The 17,853-nt window shown below is 35.1% G+C and overlaps 1 protein-coding gene across 1 annotated transcript in view; it reads left to right on the top strand.

Moving 5' to 3' along the window:
- The window catches only part of ATG2B (autophagy related 2B), a 64,729-nt gene that overhangs the window by 39,497 nt on the left and 7,379 nt on the right, over window positions 1–17,853 (top strand). The window contains 11 exon segments of the mRNA XM_008590487.1: window positions 197–267; window positions 727–803; window positions 1,075–1,245; window positions 4,385–4,526; window positions 6,489–6,691; window positions 7,616–7,845; window positions 8,770–8,875; window positions 9,832–10,026; window positions 10,686–10,787; window positions 15,894–15,972; window positions 16,285–16,489. Of these exon segments, the coding sequence (XP_008588709.1) occupies window positions 197–267; window positions 727–803; window positions 1,075–1,245; window positions 4,385–4,526; window positions 6,489–6,691; window positions 7,616–7,845; window positions 8,770–8,875; window positions 9,832–10,026; window positions 10,686–10,787; window positions 15,894–15,972; window positions 16,285–16,489 (1,581 nt within the window).

The raw sequence follows: 17,853 nt of genomic DNA, 5'->3' as shown, positions 1-17,853 counted from the left end.
TTATCTTATTTTCCTNTTCCTAACACTCAAACAGTGAGTTAAAAAAAATGTGAGATGACAATTGTAAGTTAGAAACTGCATATGATTTTGATAATGTTTATATTGGAAAGAATGATGAGATTAAGCATATAGTGAGCATGTGGTATATATTTAAAGCTTAGTTCTTCATATATTGGTTTTATCTTATTTTCCTCAGAATAATCTTGGATGAAGCTGCTTTACATCTGTCTGACAAATGTAATACTGTCACTATAAATCTGAATAGAGGTAAGAGTTAAAAAAAATAAAATCTGAAATAGATGAATGCTGCTTTATTTTTTGTGTGAATATTTTAAAGCATTTTAACTCTGAGGTAATACCAAGTGAACTCAGGATCTTGTAAGGATCCTTAAAGATTAAAGAATATTTAAGTATATCATGATCATGTTTTTCAGATGTTGGTTTTTCAGTTTGAAGTTGTAATGTTCTTATGATGTTAGTTAAGTACATCAAGTTATATATACTTCTAATATTTATTTAATATAAGACAAATTTTATTTCTAACTAAAATAAAGTGAACTGTAGGATTTTTGTAGGATAAAAGTATATTTCCATTTCGTTATAAATATTTGTAACACTATCTGCAATGAATTTTAAAGAAATGCTAGTTTTATTAGGTACTGGCTGGATAAACATTTTTTGAAAGCTGTACTCAGACATTGTATTAATTACTTTAAAAAATTTTAGATTATGTTCGTGTGATGGATATGGGGCTTTTGGAATTAACTATAACTGCAGTGAAGTCTGATTCTGATGGAGAGCAAGTAAGTTATTAAAATAAATGGAAATTTTTCTTTAAGTCCTGTTTTTTTGAGAGAGAAAAAATTGAGTTTACCATAAAATATTTTTCCATTTACCTAATTTTGTTCAAAAAAGATAAAATATTTTAAAATTAAGATTGAGTTATTATAAATATTTTTTTCCTGTGGCAAGACAAATCACCATATATTTTATTTAATATTAATCTATGCAAAAGAAATTTTGTCTCTTCTTTGGAAAACATTTTTATCCTATTTTCCCTGTGTCCTGTCCTAGACTGAGCCCCGCTTTGAGTTACACTGTTCCAGTGATATTGTCCATATCAGAACATGCTCAGACTCTTGTGCTGCATTAATGAATCTCATTCAGTACATTGCAAGCTACGGTGACTTACAGGCACCTACCAAGACGGAAATGAAGCCTGGAGCCCCTCAGAGAAAGCCAAAGGTACAGTCAGCAATGTTATTTTCCCAATCCCTGCCATATGAGTGACGTGTTTACATCATTGAGGTCTTCATGACAGTCATAAGGCAGAAAAGAAACTTTGAAGTCATCTATCTGTTCTTTATCTTCAGAATAATGGGATCTGGAAAGGTGATTCCTTAGGCCTTTTTGAAAAACCATTCTACTATCTGATATTCTTTGTTTCAGAACATGACTCTTCTCAATGAACACAGTACTTTTTCCAGACTTAAGTTATTTTCATCTGTCCTTAGGGAAGAAAAAAAAACATTTATTATGTAAGTGTTATATGCAAGTTGTATGTAAAAATGCTATGAGAAGGTAGATGGCAGATGTTAGTATTATTATCAGAAGGCTATTTGTATAATAATATCTTCCTTATTTGTTACCTCTAATACTTCCCAGTTTTCGGTGTACTTTCTTATATGAGGGGACTTCAAAAAGTTCATGGAAAAATAGAATTAAAAGATAAAAATAAAACATACAAAGATTATTTCTTAACATAAGCTCCATCAAGTTCAAGATACTTTTTGTAAGTGATATCAGCCATATAGTCCATTCCTAAAGAAATGAGGGTCCTGGGAGTTTAACCATATCAGTGCAGTCTTTTTTACATTTATTAACTGAAGAAAAATGGGTGCCCTTTAAAGATTTTTTAAGATTATGAAACAAAAAGAAGTCAGAAGGAGCCAAATCAAGACTGTAAGATAGGTGTCTAATGATTTCCCGTTGAAACGCTTGCAAAACTGTCCTTGATTGAGGAGAGGAATGAGCAGAAGCATCATTGTGGTGGGGAAGGACTCTCTGGTAAGCTTTCTCAGGCATTTTTCTCCTAAAGCTTTTGCTAACATTCTCAAAACACTCTCATAATAAGCAGATTTTATTATTCTTTGGCCCTCTGGAGAGTCAATAAGCAAAATGCCTTGAGCATCCCCAAAAATTGTTGCTGTGACCTTTGCTCTCGACCAGTCCACTTTTGCTTTGACTGGACCACTTCCACGTTTGGTAGCCATGGCTTTGATTGTGCTTTGTCTTCAGGATCATACTGGTAAAGCCATGTTTCATCTCCTGTTACAGTTCTTTGAAGGGAAATGCTTCAGAATCTTGATCCAACTTGTTTAAAATTTCCACTGAAGTCTCTGCTCTTGTCTGCAGCTGATCTGTGCACAACAGTTTTGGCACCCATTGAGCATAAAGTTGCTGAACTGTAATTTTTCAGTCAGAATTACATAAGCTGAACCAATTGAGATTTCTATGGTGTTGGCTATTATTTCTTCTGTTAATGGTTGGTACTCTTTAATTAGCACACAAACAAGATTAATTTTTTCTTCACAAATTGATGTGGATGGTCTGCCGCCGTGGGCTCCATCTTCAACATTGTCTCATCCCTTCTTAACATGAGTTCTTTATTTGTAAACTGCTGATTTCCTCAGGATATTGTCCCCCTAAACTTTTCATAAAGCATCAGTGATTTCACCATTCTTTCACCCAAGCTTCACCATAAAATTGATGTTTGTTCTTCAGTTTTAACAGAATTCATGTCTTTTTTGGCGGCTGGGTGGTTTGGGGTTCTGAACCCTTGACCGTGGTGTTATAACACTGTGCTCTAAGCAACTGAGCTCACCTGTCAGCCCCGATAGGGGCTCTTTTCAAACTGATGTCTTCTCCTTCTTAGTGCCTCAAACTAGATCCTGTTTAGTCGTGTTGTAACAAGTTAGTACATGTTTATTTTTGTGCAAAATTTTTTTTAAATCAATGTGGTTTTTTCATAGTACACATTTTCCATTAACTTTTTTTGGTGGCTGGCTGATATGGAGATCTGAACCCTTAGACCTTTGTGTTCTAACACTGAACTATAACCAACTGAGCTAACCAGCCAGCCCCTCCATGAGCTTTTTGAAGACTCCTCATATGTGATTTTCTTTTCCCTTCATGATAACCCAGTGAGATAGAGAGGTTAAAGATTATTATCTCTGTTTTACGGATGAGTAAGTCAAGACCTAGGGAATTTAGGTGATTTGCATTAATTAGTAGTAGAAACAGCAACAAACCCAGATATTTTGGTTCCCAGTCAAACCTTTGTTATGCCACAAGTGTCACCTTTCTGACCTCTGTTATGTCCAGATTGAACAATGTCCAGTTTGTTTAGCATTTTTTATTTTTCATTGTTATTCTTGGCCAGAATTCTCAGTCCCCTGAGATTATGGAGTCTGCATTATGTATGTTAATAACAGTCTGGCATTGCATTATCTTTTGTTCAGGAGTATCTTACATTTCATTTGTGTTACACTTCTGTTTGTAACTCCTTGCTCCTGCTGTATTCCCACTGATAATAAAGTGATTTATGACACTACATCTCTCTACTCTTTATTTTGTTTTTAAAAACATTCTCCAGTTTATTAAAAGTTATTTTAAATTATCCCTTGCAACTGGATCTTTCCATTTTAGAGTCATGCTCACATTTAAAAAGCATGGTCTGGATTTAATGAATCCACAGTTCACTAACCAAAATGGCTTAGTATCAGTGCTGCAGTCAAACCCTGTGAATCATCAGTTAGTAGATTTCTCCCCTGTGTATGTCTCCTGCTGTCCTTAGGTGTCCGAGAAATGAAGCTTTGACCTACAGTGGTTTTGTCTCAAGGGGGTGAAAGTCATTGCAGTCATCATATTTGAGCAGATCAAACATATTTTGCCATCTCCTCTTAGGTGTCCGAGAAATGAAGCTTTGACCTACAGTGGTTTTGTCTCAAGGGGGTGAAAGTCGTTGCAGTCATCATATTTGAGCAGATCAAACATATTTTGCCATCTCCTCTTCCCCAGCTTTACTATGGTTTTTTAACCTTTCCTTCCTCCTAATGTATTGTCTCTTCAGGATCCCAGTTCGCTGTGCTGGCTTTGGGATGATGACACATTTATTTCTATTTGCCAGTAGTTATTAGGGTGATAATAGTACTAAAAACTTAAAATGATTTTAACAGCTGCTGGGAAGAGTACAGAAAAATGAATATGTTCCTGTTTCTGGTATTTTTGTAAAATCTAGTGTATTTCTAGGATAAAATAAGTGGAAGCAGTTTGCTTTTTCAGAGCATATTCAGTTATTTTTAATTAAGCTTTTTGGCTATAGGTAGATTCCAGTGGTCAGTCATCCTCACGAGGTCCAGCACTTCCTGAAGCAGATCAGCAGATTTTACGAGATCTGATGAGTGATGCAATGGAGGAAATCGACATGCAACAAACCACTTCACCCTTAAAACCACAGGCTAATGGTAGGAGCAGGACCTTTTCTCTGGGAGCACTGATGTTATAGTTGAGGTTTACATTATTTGTGTTCTCATAAATTCTTCAATAGGTAACTTATTAAAGAAGGACACATCTGAATTTTGTTGTGTGTTTATCAGTCAGCTTGCATTTCTTGAGTGTCTAGTAGATAAATAACACTGGCCAGGGTGATGTGGGGAATACAGAGTAAGTAGAAGACAGTGTTTATATTTTCTGTGGTTTATAGCCTAGTAAAACAAATTGGCACTAGACTGATGCTAGCACTTAGAAGAATTGATACATGATATATGAAAACACTTCAGAATGTGTTGTGTACTCTACTATGCTCTGAAAAGGATTGGAATAGTTTCATTAGACTTTAGTGAAGCTGAGATGAGTTGGCTTTTAAAAATTGGATAGGATTTAGGTATGTAGAGAGGAGGAAGAAGGTACTCTTGGCAAGGTCACTAAAATCAGCAGATCACAGACGAAGGCATGCATGAGCCTTACCTAGCAGTGACATTCAGGCTATTACTGAAACAAAAGTTCCCTTCTTATTGAAAAGACTTAGGCAGTAAAGTTGGATAAGCAGAGAGGGGGACCCAGTGATTAGAGATTCTTGAAAGCCAAATGGAAGCATCTGAATATTTTGGAGCATCTAAACCAAAAATATTTTTTTCTAGTTAGGTGGACATAGCTGTTTGTATAAATTATGAAATCTTAATTTTAAAATATAAATAATTATTTCATGGTGTTATAAAAGTTTAGCATGAAATGTTACTTTTATTCTAATTTAGGATAAATTAGAACTAAAGAAGCAAACTGGGACTTGTAGCTTCCTGTATGCTACATTATTTGTAATAAATATTAGCACCTATCTTAATTACATGGGAAAGAATATTTAATGTGTATGTACTGAGTGGCTTCAACACACAAGATTCTGTACTAGGCACTGGGCACTTATAAGGATGAGTAAGTCTGAGGTGCTGCCATAGAATTTAAAATCTAGTCTTTGGGCCTCTTGAAACTAAAATGTCACTATTTTATCCTAGTGTTCTCAGCCCCATCACAATCTTTGGTTTGAATGAATGAATGGAGAAAGAATTAGTGATGGTATATGTAATATAAATGTATAAAAATGTATGCTCATGTACAGATTTTGGTGCTCATAACATCTTTTGTGACTTTCGTATTGAGAGAGCTACCTGAGAGCAGGTGTCCAGTTTGGGTATCCTGTGCCCCGAGAAGTAGTCTTCTGTGCATTGCTTGGAATCACTGCCCCCCTCCCCTGCCTAAAACTTGTGTGGCAACTGTTTTCCTCTTCCCTTTTCCCTTTCCAGAGATTTCTTGTAGTTTTAGGTGAGGATCTGTTAGATGTAACTAGTTTCCCCTACACTTGCAGTACTTATTGCCCAAGACGTTTCTTCCAGAGCTCTACCCGCAGGTCAGAATTGTCACGATGAAATCCCAGCTAAAGCAAAACTCCAGTCAACACTAAGCAGCCACTGCTGAATTTCTGAGCTGCTCTAATATCAAATAACTGAGAAGGAACTGTCTTTACTATATGACACTATCATTTACTATTTTCTTACAGAACCGCAAATTTATCATTAGTTTTTTAAAAATTTGTGATCTTTGATATATTTCTGCCTCTTGCTGAGATGTTTTTGGACAAGTTACTTGAATACTATATGACACTATCATTTACTATTTTCTTACAGAACCGCAAATTTATCATTAGTTTTTTTAAAAATTTGTGATCTTTGATATATTTCTGCCTCTTGCTGAGATGTTTTTGGACAAGTTACTTGAACTCTCTTGAAGCCTTGGATTCATAGGGTTATTGTAAGAAATGAGATATCAGGTGAAAGCACTCAACATAACATGTATCTGTCACGTGGTTAAAATACTTAATAGATGTTATTGTTGTGATATTTTAAAGTGTCCCAAAATGTAATCTTTTCATCTAGGTGTTTTGGATGACAAATCTCAAATTCAGGAGCCATGTTGTTCAGACCTATTCCTGTTTCCAGATGAGAGTGGGAATGTGTCCCAGGAGCCCGGCCCCACTTATGCCTCATTCACTCACCACTTGATGAGTGATACAGTGACAGGTGTGCCCATTGAAAGTGATGACTTTTGCATTCTTTTTGCACCAAAAGCAACTGTCCAGGTAATAAATTGATAACATTATTGAGGACTTAAAATAATGTTGAACAAATTGAACTGACCAAAGGGTACCTGAAGATTCTTTAGATTTTGTTAGCTTTTTACAGTTCAGAGTGACTTTATTTTGTCATTTACTATTGATGCTTTGTAAATGGGTGTTATACTTTTATTATTTCTATGACACATGTCTTAGAGACTCAGAGAAGAATGCTTTGTATTTGTGAAATTTCTTACATAAATTGTTGAATTACAAATGTATGTTGTAAGATGACTCTTAAAGGTAATATAATTAAATGGCAGAAAGATGTGCTGCACAGAGTTGTTGCCAGTCCAAGAATTGGGAAAGATGTGGTTTGTGTGAAGGCTGATGGTTGGTTGTAATCATTGGATCACCATAATAATATATTTATTTATTTATTTATTTGGGGGAAACTGCTCAGTAGTAACTTAGTAGGTGACTATATTTGTTTACTAAGTTCTGAGAACTGTCTGGTTAAATTTTAAAAATCAAAGCAATCAAACTCAGGATAAACCTATTATTGATATACATGGTAATTTGATCAGTATGTTGAATTTTATCAAGTGTTGGTTTGGAATTCATCAGTGACTTTAAATTAAACAACAAATTAAACAGCAAAACACACACATACGAAATCTGTGCCTTTTTATTATCAAACAAGTAGTAAAAGCCAAATTGTAAACTATAAAAAGTCCTTATGGAATAATTTACATAGAACAGAGAGTTCATTTTATGGTTAATAAAGCAGAGTATCTTATATGATAATTAATGTCAGTAATTATTACCCCATTTTATATATTGAAATTATTAGAAAGAATGTAGAATCAAGAAATCCCCTTGAGATATGCAGCATAATCAGTTGTTTCTAATGAGAGAAGAGAGTATGTGCTGCCTGTTTGTTTGTTTTAGGAGAAAGAAGAAGAACCAGTTATAAAAGTCATGGTTGATGATGCAATTGTGATAAGAGACAATTATTTCAGTCTGCCTGTTAAGAAAACAGATACGAGCAAAGCCCCATTACACTTTCCCATTCCTATAATTCGGTATGTTGTTAAGGAAGTCTCTCTTGTTTGGCATCTTTATGGAGGAAAGGATTTTGGAACAGTCCCTCCTACTTCTCCAGCTAAAAGTTATACTACGTAAGTTAATTTCTATATAAGTTAATTTGGCAGGCCAATATATTCTTTTCATAGAACAATACATAGAATTTAACATTTTAAGAATTATTAATAAAGTAGTATAAAAACTATGTAATTTAAATGTCCATCTTATTTTAAATGACTTACATGATTTTCATTCAGCAAAAATTTTCAGGCATCTACTATGTGCTTATTCTCAAAAATGAATAAGATCCAGTGCCTGCCCTTAGTTCCAAAGGGAGAGTCATGTGCAGAACTGAGGACAGTGAAGTGAGCGTGTCAGCAGGCAGGGACTGTGCGTGCTTTGCATCCAGCAGGGCACTGAGCAGAAAGTAGGTGCTGAGGAGTGTGTTAAAGAATGGAGTGTTCTGCAGTGCTAGAAGAGAAAATTGGGTAACAGAGCGGGGCAAACGTTCTTATTGGGGTGGGGAGTGGCATAAAAGGCTTCATGGGGCAGTAACATTTCGCACAGTAGTTCAGCAACTTTTTCTACTTAAAAGTGATTTAAAAACACTTCTGACTTTACTGTAATTCTTTTCTGTATTGACTGGGATTTCTAGGACTTGTGCTCTGACTGTAAAGGGTTTCTGAAGTAACAAGAAACTTATAAGGAGCTCTCATTTCTAAGTGTATCCTGTGATTTGGACCCCAGCACCATAATTAGATTTTTCTGTAGTTCTGAATATTTAGCAAGCAGATGATTACTCTAATAGCAGTGATAAAATGTGTGTTTTCAATGTCTCCAAAGTATAAAAGATATGGTTTTGATTTATAGTGATATAATTTGTGACAACATTCTGATAGTTCTGTAATCTTATTTTCTCTTTTCATCTTATTATTTTATTTTTCCTGATGTCATTCATTGACTTTCTTTGAATATTCCTATAACAAAAGGTTTCTTTTTCTTCCCCCCAATTTTAGTAGTCCCCATGGTTCACCTTCTCACACACCCACAAGACATGGTCGTAATATGGTATATGGGGGAAAAGGAAGGAACCATGACTTTTTAATGGAAATACAATTAAGTAAGGTAAGAAGATGTTTTGTGAGGAAAAATCCACTTACGTGGGACCACTAGTGGGGGTTCTTTGGTTACCCTCCAACCCCCGGTCTTGAGCCTTAAGTCCTAATCCTTTGATTTGGAAAAATGCAAAGATCTTTTTAAAAATTCTTACCTCTTTTTCTTCCTGAGATGTTCTGGAGAAGAGTGAGGTGTTTTTGTTTTCCTAGGCAGCCCCTTTAGCAGTGGTTCTCAGAGTTGAGCAGCTCAGAATCCCCTGGAGGGCCTATGAAAACACAGGTTTCTGAGCCCTATGTCAGTGTCTGATTTAGTAGGTCCTGGGGTAGGGCCCAGGAATTTGCATTCCTGGTGAGTTCCCAGGCAATGCTTTTTCTACTTTTCTTAGGATAATTGGGGATCCACTACCCTTGAGTATTTTTCTGGAAGGGCCTGCATTTGAATAGTGCACATGGCAGGTTCTTTTGAAGATCTAGAGACTAGTAGTGCTAAACCACTGATGACTTATATGCATTTAATTGTCAGCTTGTCTGAGATTGTAACAATTGTCATATTTTAGGATAATTACCATAGAAATATTGTAGTGATGACAGTTTAATCATATCTTTGCATTCCTTTGGAACTTGAACCCTGCCTTCATTGATTCCTTTTCAAGCAATTTCATAGGTATGCAAGATGATAACTTTTTGTCTTACTCCTATTGAGGATTTGTTTGAAAAGGATAAGGGATTTTACCAAGGTCAAGTAAGTAATGTTAAGCTTATCTGTGTATGGTAGGGTGTGCATAGGTCAATCAATAAATGAGGGAACAAATGAAGGAATGGCTTGTTTACTTATTTGAAAGTGAAATTATAAGCTGAGGTAGAACTTATAGAAAATGATGAGTTGATATTTTGTGGTTTAAAGAGAAAATCTAATTTAAATAAAATGTAAAGATTTCTCTGTGTTCCTTTTTCTTGTCTACTAAGGTGAAGTTTCAGCATGAAGTCTACCCCGCATGCAAACCAGAATGTGATTCCAGCCTCGTAGAACACCCTGTCTCCCGGCAGGTGTTCATCGTGCAGGATCTTGAAATTCGAGATCGTCTGGCAACATCGCAAATGAATAAATTTTTGTACCTGTATTGCAGTAAGGAAATGCCTCGAAAAGCTCATTCCAACATGGTAAGATTTAAACCCTTATTTTTGTTGTTATTAGTTTTTGCAAAGTGTTTTATTATATCTAACTGCAGGAAAATTAGAGTGGGGAAAATTACTGGATGTTTTTTCTCATTTTGATATGAAAAATCTCTTTTAAATGTGCTGCTCAAAGTATTATGTTAGGCAGTTATTTTGTATGTCAGTTGTAGGCTCCATTAACTGTAATTGCCAATATATTGATACCTGAGGAAAATCACAAGTCCATAGTGATCTACACAAAATATTTACTGTTGCTAAAAGGATTCCACATTTCTAATACTGTTTAAATTTTAGTAAGATAGTAATGATTAGCTCAGGACTTTGTAGGTTCTTCTCGAAGTTGACATTGGAATACAGGCCTATGGATTAGCTTCCAGGGGCTCAGCAAACTCCTTTACTCTTGTAAGTAAACATTATCCATTTGCAATTTTTTCTCTAAAGAGAGTGCATATCTTTCATCAGATTCTTGAAGGGGAGTGTGACCCAAAAAAGTTTAAGTCAGCCTTCTAGGGAAAAAGGGTAAAGAGTTCTATTTTTGTTGTCATATAGGAATAGGATTTTTTCTTTTTTCTTTTCTCATTTTTAGTGAGGACAAGGTCATTATATCATTGGGGAAAAATGGTTTTCTCTTTTTTGTCTTGTAGTTGACAATTAAAGCATTACATGTGCGTCCGGAGTCTGGCAGGTCACCGCAGGAATGCTGCTTGAGAGTGGCTCTCATGCCACTTCGCCTCAATATCGACCAGGTTTGTAGTGTGAGCATGATTTCTTCAATTATGATTAGACGTGTACCCCACTTTCAGAATAAGGAAATTATAGTGTTTATGACTGTCAAACTTTTATGGAAGTTAAATAATTAAAGCAAACTTGTGGTAAAAAACAGGGAAAATTCATTAGACATTTGGAATCTGAACTGTTGCTCAGTACTTATTCTGACCAGCAGTAGGAGACTAGAGGATAATATTATTGTCTGTGTGATCTAGGACTTAATGCCTGCTCTTTGTCTCCCTAGTCCTCATATACATATTTGTATTTCAGATATATGGGGATGATTCAAAAAGTTTGTGGAAAAATGTAATGAAAAGATAGTAAGAATCTTTTGGTGAACTTTTGAAGACCCTTTGTACATATATTTTAAGAAAATATTAAAAGACTCCCTGATGGGTTGAGTGATATAAGGGATTGTGTTTTAATCACAGCATCTGGAAGAGAATTCTTTCTGCTCTGGGCAAAAGGACAGATTAGTCAATTGGTACCTGAAGAGGTCACAAATAACAGTGATTTATGGAAAGGCATAAAGAAATCCACTTCTTCATATTCTAGTAAGCTTCCCGTCAAATTCTTCTGGGCTTTCCTGGGATCTAGAGAGCTGTTTAAAACATAGTTGGTGCCTCTCCCAGAAACTTTACTCAAGATATATAAAAATGTGATGCTTAAGTATAGTGTAGTGGTGAAGAGCATGAGTTTAGAGGCAGACCTGGGTTCAAATATCAGTTCCTTAACTTTTACTAGTTGTGTGGCTTTGGATAAGTTACTTAACCTCAGTTTCCTCATTGATAAAATGGGAGAAATAGTAATAAATGTATCATAATTTTTATTTTAAATGAAGAAATAGATTAGTGTATGAAAAACATTTAGCTTGGCGCCTGGCATACTATGATAAGGAACAAATAATGTTAACTGCTGCTGTTATTATTTTTTTTGGTGGCTGGTCAGTGCAAGGAATTGAATCCTGGACCTTGGAGTGTTGTTGTTATTAACTGAAGCACATAAGAGCTACAGAACATAAACGGAGTTTTTAAATAATTTGCTTTGAGATAACAAAGCCCTCTTGATATACCTTATATTGATGTGAACTCAGGTTTTGAAGTAGAGTATTATTTATGGGGTGGCGTTGTTCATTTGCTTAAATAATAGATTGAGTAATGTTCATTAGTTATTTAAATAAAATCTTGAATGACTAACCCATTAAGAGCAAGGAACAGGTATTTCAGGAATGAGCTGAAATAATATTTATACTGTAAACAAAATATAGGCACAATCTCAGAGAAAATGAAGTACAGAAGTTTAGCATAACTTTACACTCATGCTCGTAGCTCTTGAGCTGGGTCAGACTTGTCGATTAGAACTTGAGATTTATGTTTTCTCATGAGAAGAATACCTTTTGATATCCATATTTTAATTTATTCATATATTGGCCTAGTAGAAATATAATGAAATATTTATGGTAAAATTGATCTGTGGAAATCACTAGTGTGGGCAAGACTTAGTAAGATACATCATTGTGGCATGACTTTACCAAACTTAGCAAGCGCAATTTAATAGACACTTTTTAAAAGTATTGAGTGTAATTTTTTCCATAGAACTATAAAGCACTATGATTTTAAAATGGGGAAATATTAATCTTAGAGAAACAGGGAAATAAATTTTCTTACTATACTGAGGAAAAATAGGAAATAATTCTCTAAGACATAAAACCTAGAGAAACAGAGCCATGCTACAAAAATGTAGGCCTTCATGAGGTATATAACTAAACAAAAAAATCCTTTTTAGTTTGCATCTGCTAAGATTGACATACCATATTTTGAGATAGCAAACAGTCATCTGCGTAGAATAAACCATGTATTTCTGTTCTTCGTTTTTTCCTTATGAAACAAATCAGTTGATGAGTGATAGTGCTTTGAGTAATAGTTTTCTTGCCGAGCTCATCCCAATCATATTCATCTTAATTGATTGTAGATGTTAAGTGTAAAACAACACATTGTTTTCTTGTGTTTTTAAAAGCTGCATTGCTGTTGAAGTTAAATGCAATTGCTTCTGAAGCTCAGTGTCCCCACAGGGTAGGCAGTAAACCACACAGATGGAATGAGTCCCGTCTGGGAGGTAAGAAAATGACCAAGGTTATATGGTAAGGCAGTTTGAGATCTGAAATACAAAGGGGCCACATTTCCTGACACTCCTAGTCTAGTGTTCATTTTAGTATTGTCCTGCCTGGAAACCTGTGTAGGGAAGATATGCTAATTAATTTAAAACCATTTGCTGAATGCCTGCCATGTCCCAGCTTCTGTAGTGTAGGATGCTGGGGATACAAAGATGAGTAAGATATCCCTGTCCTCAATTAACTCTTTATAGTGGGGAATACTGATATAAAACTGATAATTTTAATATGTGTGGTGAATACAAGTAATAATGATAGGCACAGGATGACGCCTGACCAGGAGAGGGCTCCTAAAAACTAGGCCAGGAGTTTGGAAGGGTGAGGGTGATCAGGAAGGGCTTTCTGGAGGTGGTGACGTTTAGGCTGGAACTTAGGGAGTACAATGGAGTTAAGGCAGTTAAGATTTTTGTAAAGGCACTGAGGGCCTAACTCAGGTTGTGGGCTGGGCTGGGAGATCATTCTGATAAGATAAGTTCTCAGCTGAGGCTAGATGGGATGCATATGCATAAGCGCCAGTTTGCACATTTGTGTTTTTCATCATCATTGCTTGAGTGTGACATTAAAAATAATTCTTGTAACACTTAAAGTCATATTACACTGTTAATATCCTTTGTTATAGGACCTGAAGCTAGACATAAATATTTTATGAAGTTTAGCATAAATAACCAAATTTTTTAAGGTTATAAAAAATTAATTGTACTGAGGTATAGTTTATATATAAAATGCACAGATTTTAAGTGTACAGTGGAGCTTTGGCAATTTTGTACACTTGAATAACTACTATCTAATTCAAATGTAGAACATTTTCTTTACCCTACAAGGTCTCCTCATGTTCCTTTGTAGTCGGTCTACACCACCCAGAGCACCACTGATCTTTCAGTCACCATAGATTAGTTTTTTCCTTTCTACAGTTTCATATAAATGGAATTGAATTTGGCTTCTTTACTCAACATAATGTCTGTGAGATTCATCCGTGCTATAGCATGTGTCAGCAGTCTGTTCATTTTTATTGCTGAGAAGCGTTCACTTTGTGGCTGCACCACAATTTGTTTATCTGCTTACCTGCTGATTTACGTTTGGGTTATTTCTTGTTTTTGGCTGTTATGAATAAATCTGTTATGAAATTTGTGTACAAGTCTTTTTATGGACATATGTTTTCATTTCTATTAGGTAAACACACACACAAGCAGAATATGTGGGGTCATAGGATAGGTGTATGTTTAACTGTCATAAGAAGCTGCCAAGTAGTTTTCCAAGTGGCTGTCCCATTGTACATTCCCACCAGTTACTGATGAGTGCTGCAGCACATCCTTGCTAAATTTGGTATCATCTTTTTCATTTTAGCTGTGTTACTTTGTATTCATTGTAGTTTTAATTTGGATTTCCCTGATGACCAGTGATGTTGAGCATTTTTTCATGTGGTTATTAGCCATTTGTATATCTTCTTTTGTGAAGTGTCTTTGTTTTGCTAGTTTAAAATTGGGTTGTTTGTCTTACTGAGTTGTAAAGAGTTTAGCATAAATACCAATCAGAAAATTTTGAGAACATTTTAAAAAAGCTGGTGATTGCTGTCCTTTTGCCTGTTTTTCACATTTGTGGTGAAAAAAAATGGGTAAATACCATTGTGTCTTTAGTTTTCCTTTTTTACTTAAAGAACAAATTGATACCTGAAATTTTGTTTTTTCGAAGGCAGTCTTGTAGTCAAAACATTTGTAGCATTAAAATATCACCATCTAGTGGCCAAAGAATAACGTTTTATGTACTATTACATTTAACATGTAATATTTGATATAATATAAAGAATATGTAATATATAATAAATGGGTGTAATATGAATAATATATGTAATATACACATTAATACATATGTAAAGCATAACAGTGTAATAAATAATTCGTGAATCCACTAGCCTGCTTTAGAATCAGAATATTTACAATATTGTTGAAACTACGTGCTTGTTCTTCAGTCCCATTCCTCAGTCTGTTGTATGCCATGTTACCTAGAAAATACTTCTCACTTGCAGCATTTATAGTTTACATGTGATCAGTAGGCAATCACTTTCTTTGGAATTGTGGGTCAAACTTTTTGGGTGTGCTAACAAATATTGTGACTCTTTAATTCACCTTCACATTGCATTTTGGTACAGTATTGTTTTACATTAATTTAGGATTTTTTTTTAAATGGAAAAGAAGAATAAGAAAGAAGGGGCTCACATATTTAATTTTTATGTCCTCCAAAATGTATTTGTCGATTTGAGTGAGGTAGGCAAAATAAAGCTGCCGGTAATGGCAGGTACAATGTCATGACAGAGCCGTACATTTTCATGTGTAGTTATATGATTTCAGAAGAGATCACACCAAATGATGATTTTATTTATTTTTAATTTTTATTTTGAGCATTATGTCCAATTAGTAATATGTGTTAAGACAATATAACATAATCATAAAATCAGAAATAAGTCAGTAAGGACCTTCAAAGCACGTAATAAGTATCTGGTACATGCTAGCTGCTATAATTATTGTTAGTAATATTACCACTATCAATTTAGAATGAGAACTAATGCCAAATAAGAATGAGAATGCTCTATTTCTAAGAAAACTAAAATGTACTTGATTTAGAAATCCTTCTTAGCTTTGTAATTTTTAACTTCTGTTTTTTGGTTTTTGCGTCTATAAATTAACTTTCTCATAGAATTGTGAGAATTAGCCAGGAAGACTGTGTGTGTAAGAGTATATGTGAGAGAGAAAGACGAGAGAGAGAATAGGAATAATGCCCAAAACAGAGTAAATATTCAATAAATTATAGCTATATTTGAATAATGAACAAAATATGAGACTTTAAGATACTTTTATCATAGTTTTAGAAATAGATGTATTTTTTTCCTTTTAGTTATAATTGCATCTCTTAATTTTAGGATGCCTTGTTCTTCCTGAAGGATTTCTTCACAAGTCTTTCTACAGAAGTAGAGCTTCTAATGACTCCAGATCCAGAAGGTATTAAATACACATAGTTTGAAAAGGCTATCAGTACTTGAATTGATTTTGATTGTAATGAGCCTTTTTCAGAGAATGTACTTACAATCTTTATTCCCATTTATATAAATGTGTTTGTGTTTATTTTTGTTAATTTATGCAAATGTAGTTTATGTAAAAGTAATAATTTAAAAGGTGAAAGCAAATATTCTCTGTAACAGGAATTATATTTATTAAATTAAATGAAGCAAAACAAGGTGAATCAATATTGATTTAAACGGCTGCTCTAAAGAAGCATACCTAAATTTTCAAATGTACTCTTTACATTTTCAGTTAAAAAGTCTCCTGGAGCTGATGTCACCTGCAGTTTGCCAAGGCATTTGAGTACCTCAAAGGAGCCAAATCTAGTTCTTTCTTTCCCTGGGCCAAAGCAACCTTCCCACAGTGATAGTGCCAATTCAGTGGAAGTGGTTAATGGGGTGGAAGAGAAGGACTTCTCTGCTGAAGAAGCATCATCACATCAGCCTGTGTTTTTTAGGTAAGTACTTTGATTTTGATAACAAATGAAGTTATTTTAGAGTTTTGAAGATCGTTCTGTAATGTGTACGTGTACTGGTCATCATGAGGTTATATTAGCTTTTCTTTCTTTCAAATAATCAACTGGTGTGTTTATTTGTATGTGGTCCCCACCAAACTTACATTTCTCGTTTGCACATAGTAACCCTGGTTCAGGATTCAACTCTCTATTGGTTCTAGGCAGGAATTTCCCTTTCCTCCTAGATTGTTCCTTTTTTCCTCTTTTTGTCCCCTTCTTCCCAGTCACTTTTATGGTATTTGTGTACCTCCTCAAACATGATGGTGTCTTTTTGCCTCTTTTCCTTTACACACCCCAACTTTGGCATGCTGGCCTTTTCCCTGATGGGACTTTTCTACCTACTCTTCTCTGTCTGCCCTTCGCCATGACTATTGTGTCTTTCCGGACCCTTCCCTCCCTGGCTAAGTGGGTACTATTGGGAAACTGAAGCCCCATGCACTGCTGGTGTTTGCTGTGGCTGCTGCCCAACTTCTTGGAACTCAGAACACTGGAGTTTATTCCTCATTTCCAGACCCATCCATTCTTCCCATCTTCTTTATTTCCTCACCCTGATGGAATGGGTAGAGGCTTGGCACTACAGGAAAGAGAAGGGATTGAAGATCAGAGTCCCCTCTGTGGTGAGGGACAATTAGTTATCTTCCCTGGTTTTCTGTACCCCTCTCCTGTTGGCATCCAGGGTGCCCGATTTCTGTCTTTCCTTCTATATTTTGAGGTTAGACTTTAGGTATGGCCCAAAGTGGGCAGTATTACTATTTAAAAGTGTTGTCATGTTTTAAAAATCTTGTATACTGATGAAAATAGAAAAGAATAATAGAATATGAGAATTTGAAAGATTCTGGAAGGTGATTTCTAGTAATTCTGAACCTTTCCACCCCAAAAGGAAAGAACCTCTTTTATTATTTTCTCATATTGATCCTTTTATTTAAAATTTTTTTTCCACCAAAAAATTATGTAGTGATAATTAGAATTCTTATTTTATATTAATCACTTATAAATTACCAATTTGGTTTTTGTAAACATGGGCCTAAAAGCAAAGAAATTTGTCACTCTTTGTTTTTTTTTGGTGGCTGGACAGTATGGGGATCCGAATGCTTGATCTTGGTGTTATACCACACTCTTACCGGCTGAGCTAACCAGCCAGTCCTGATTGGTGGCTGGACAGTATGGGGATCCGAATGCTTGATCTTGGTGTTATACCACACTCTTACCAGCTGAGCTAACCAGCCAGTCCTGATACTTTTTTTTTTTTTCCTTTTTGTCTTTTTTCGTGACCGGCAATGGATCGCAACCCTCAGTGTCACGCCCGT

Source organism: Galeopterus variegatus, unplaced genomic scaffold, assembly GCF_000696425.1.
Source record: "Galeopterus variegatus unplaced genomic scaffold, G_variegatus-3.0.2 Scaffold6147, whole genome shotgun sequence".
NCBI lineage: Eukaryota > Metazoa > Chordata > Mammalia > Dermoptera > Cynocephalidae > Galeopterus > Galeopterus variegatus.
The sequence above is the reverse complement of the archived record's forward strand: the minus strand, read 5'-3'. Positions and strand labels throughout refer to the sequence as shown.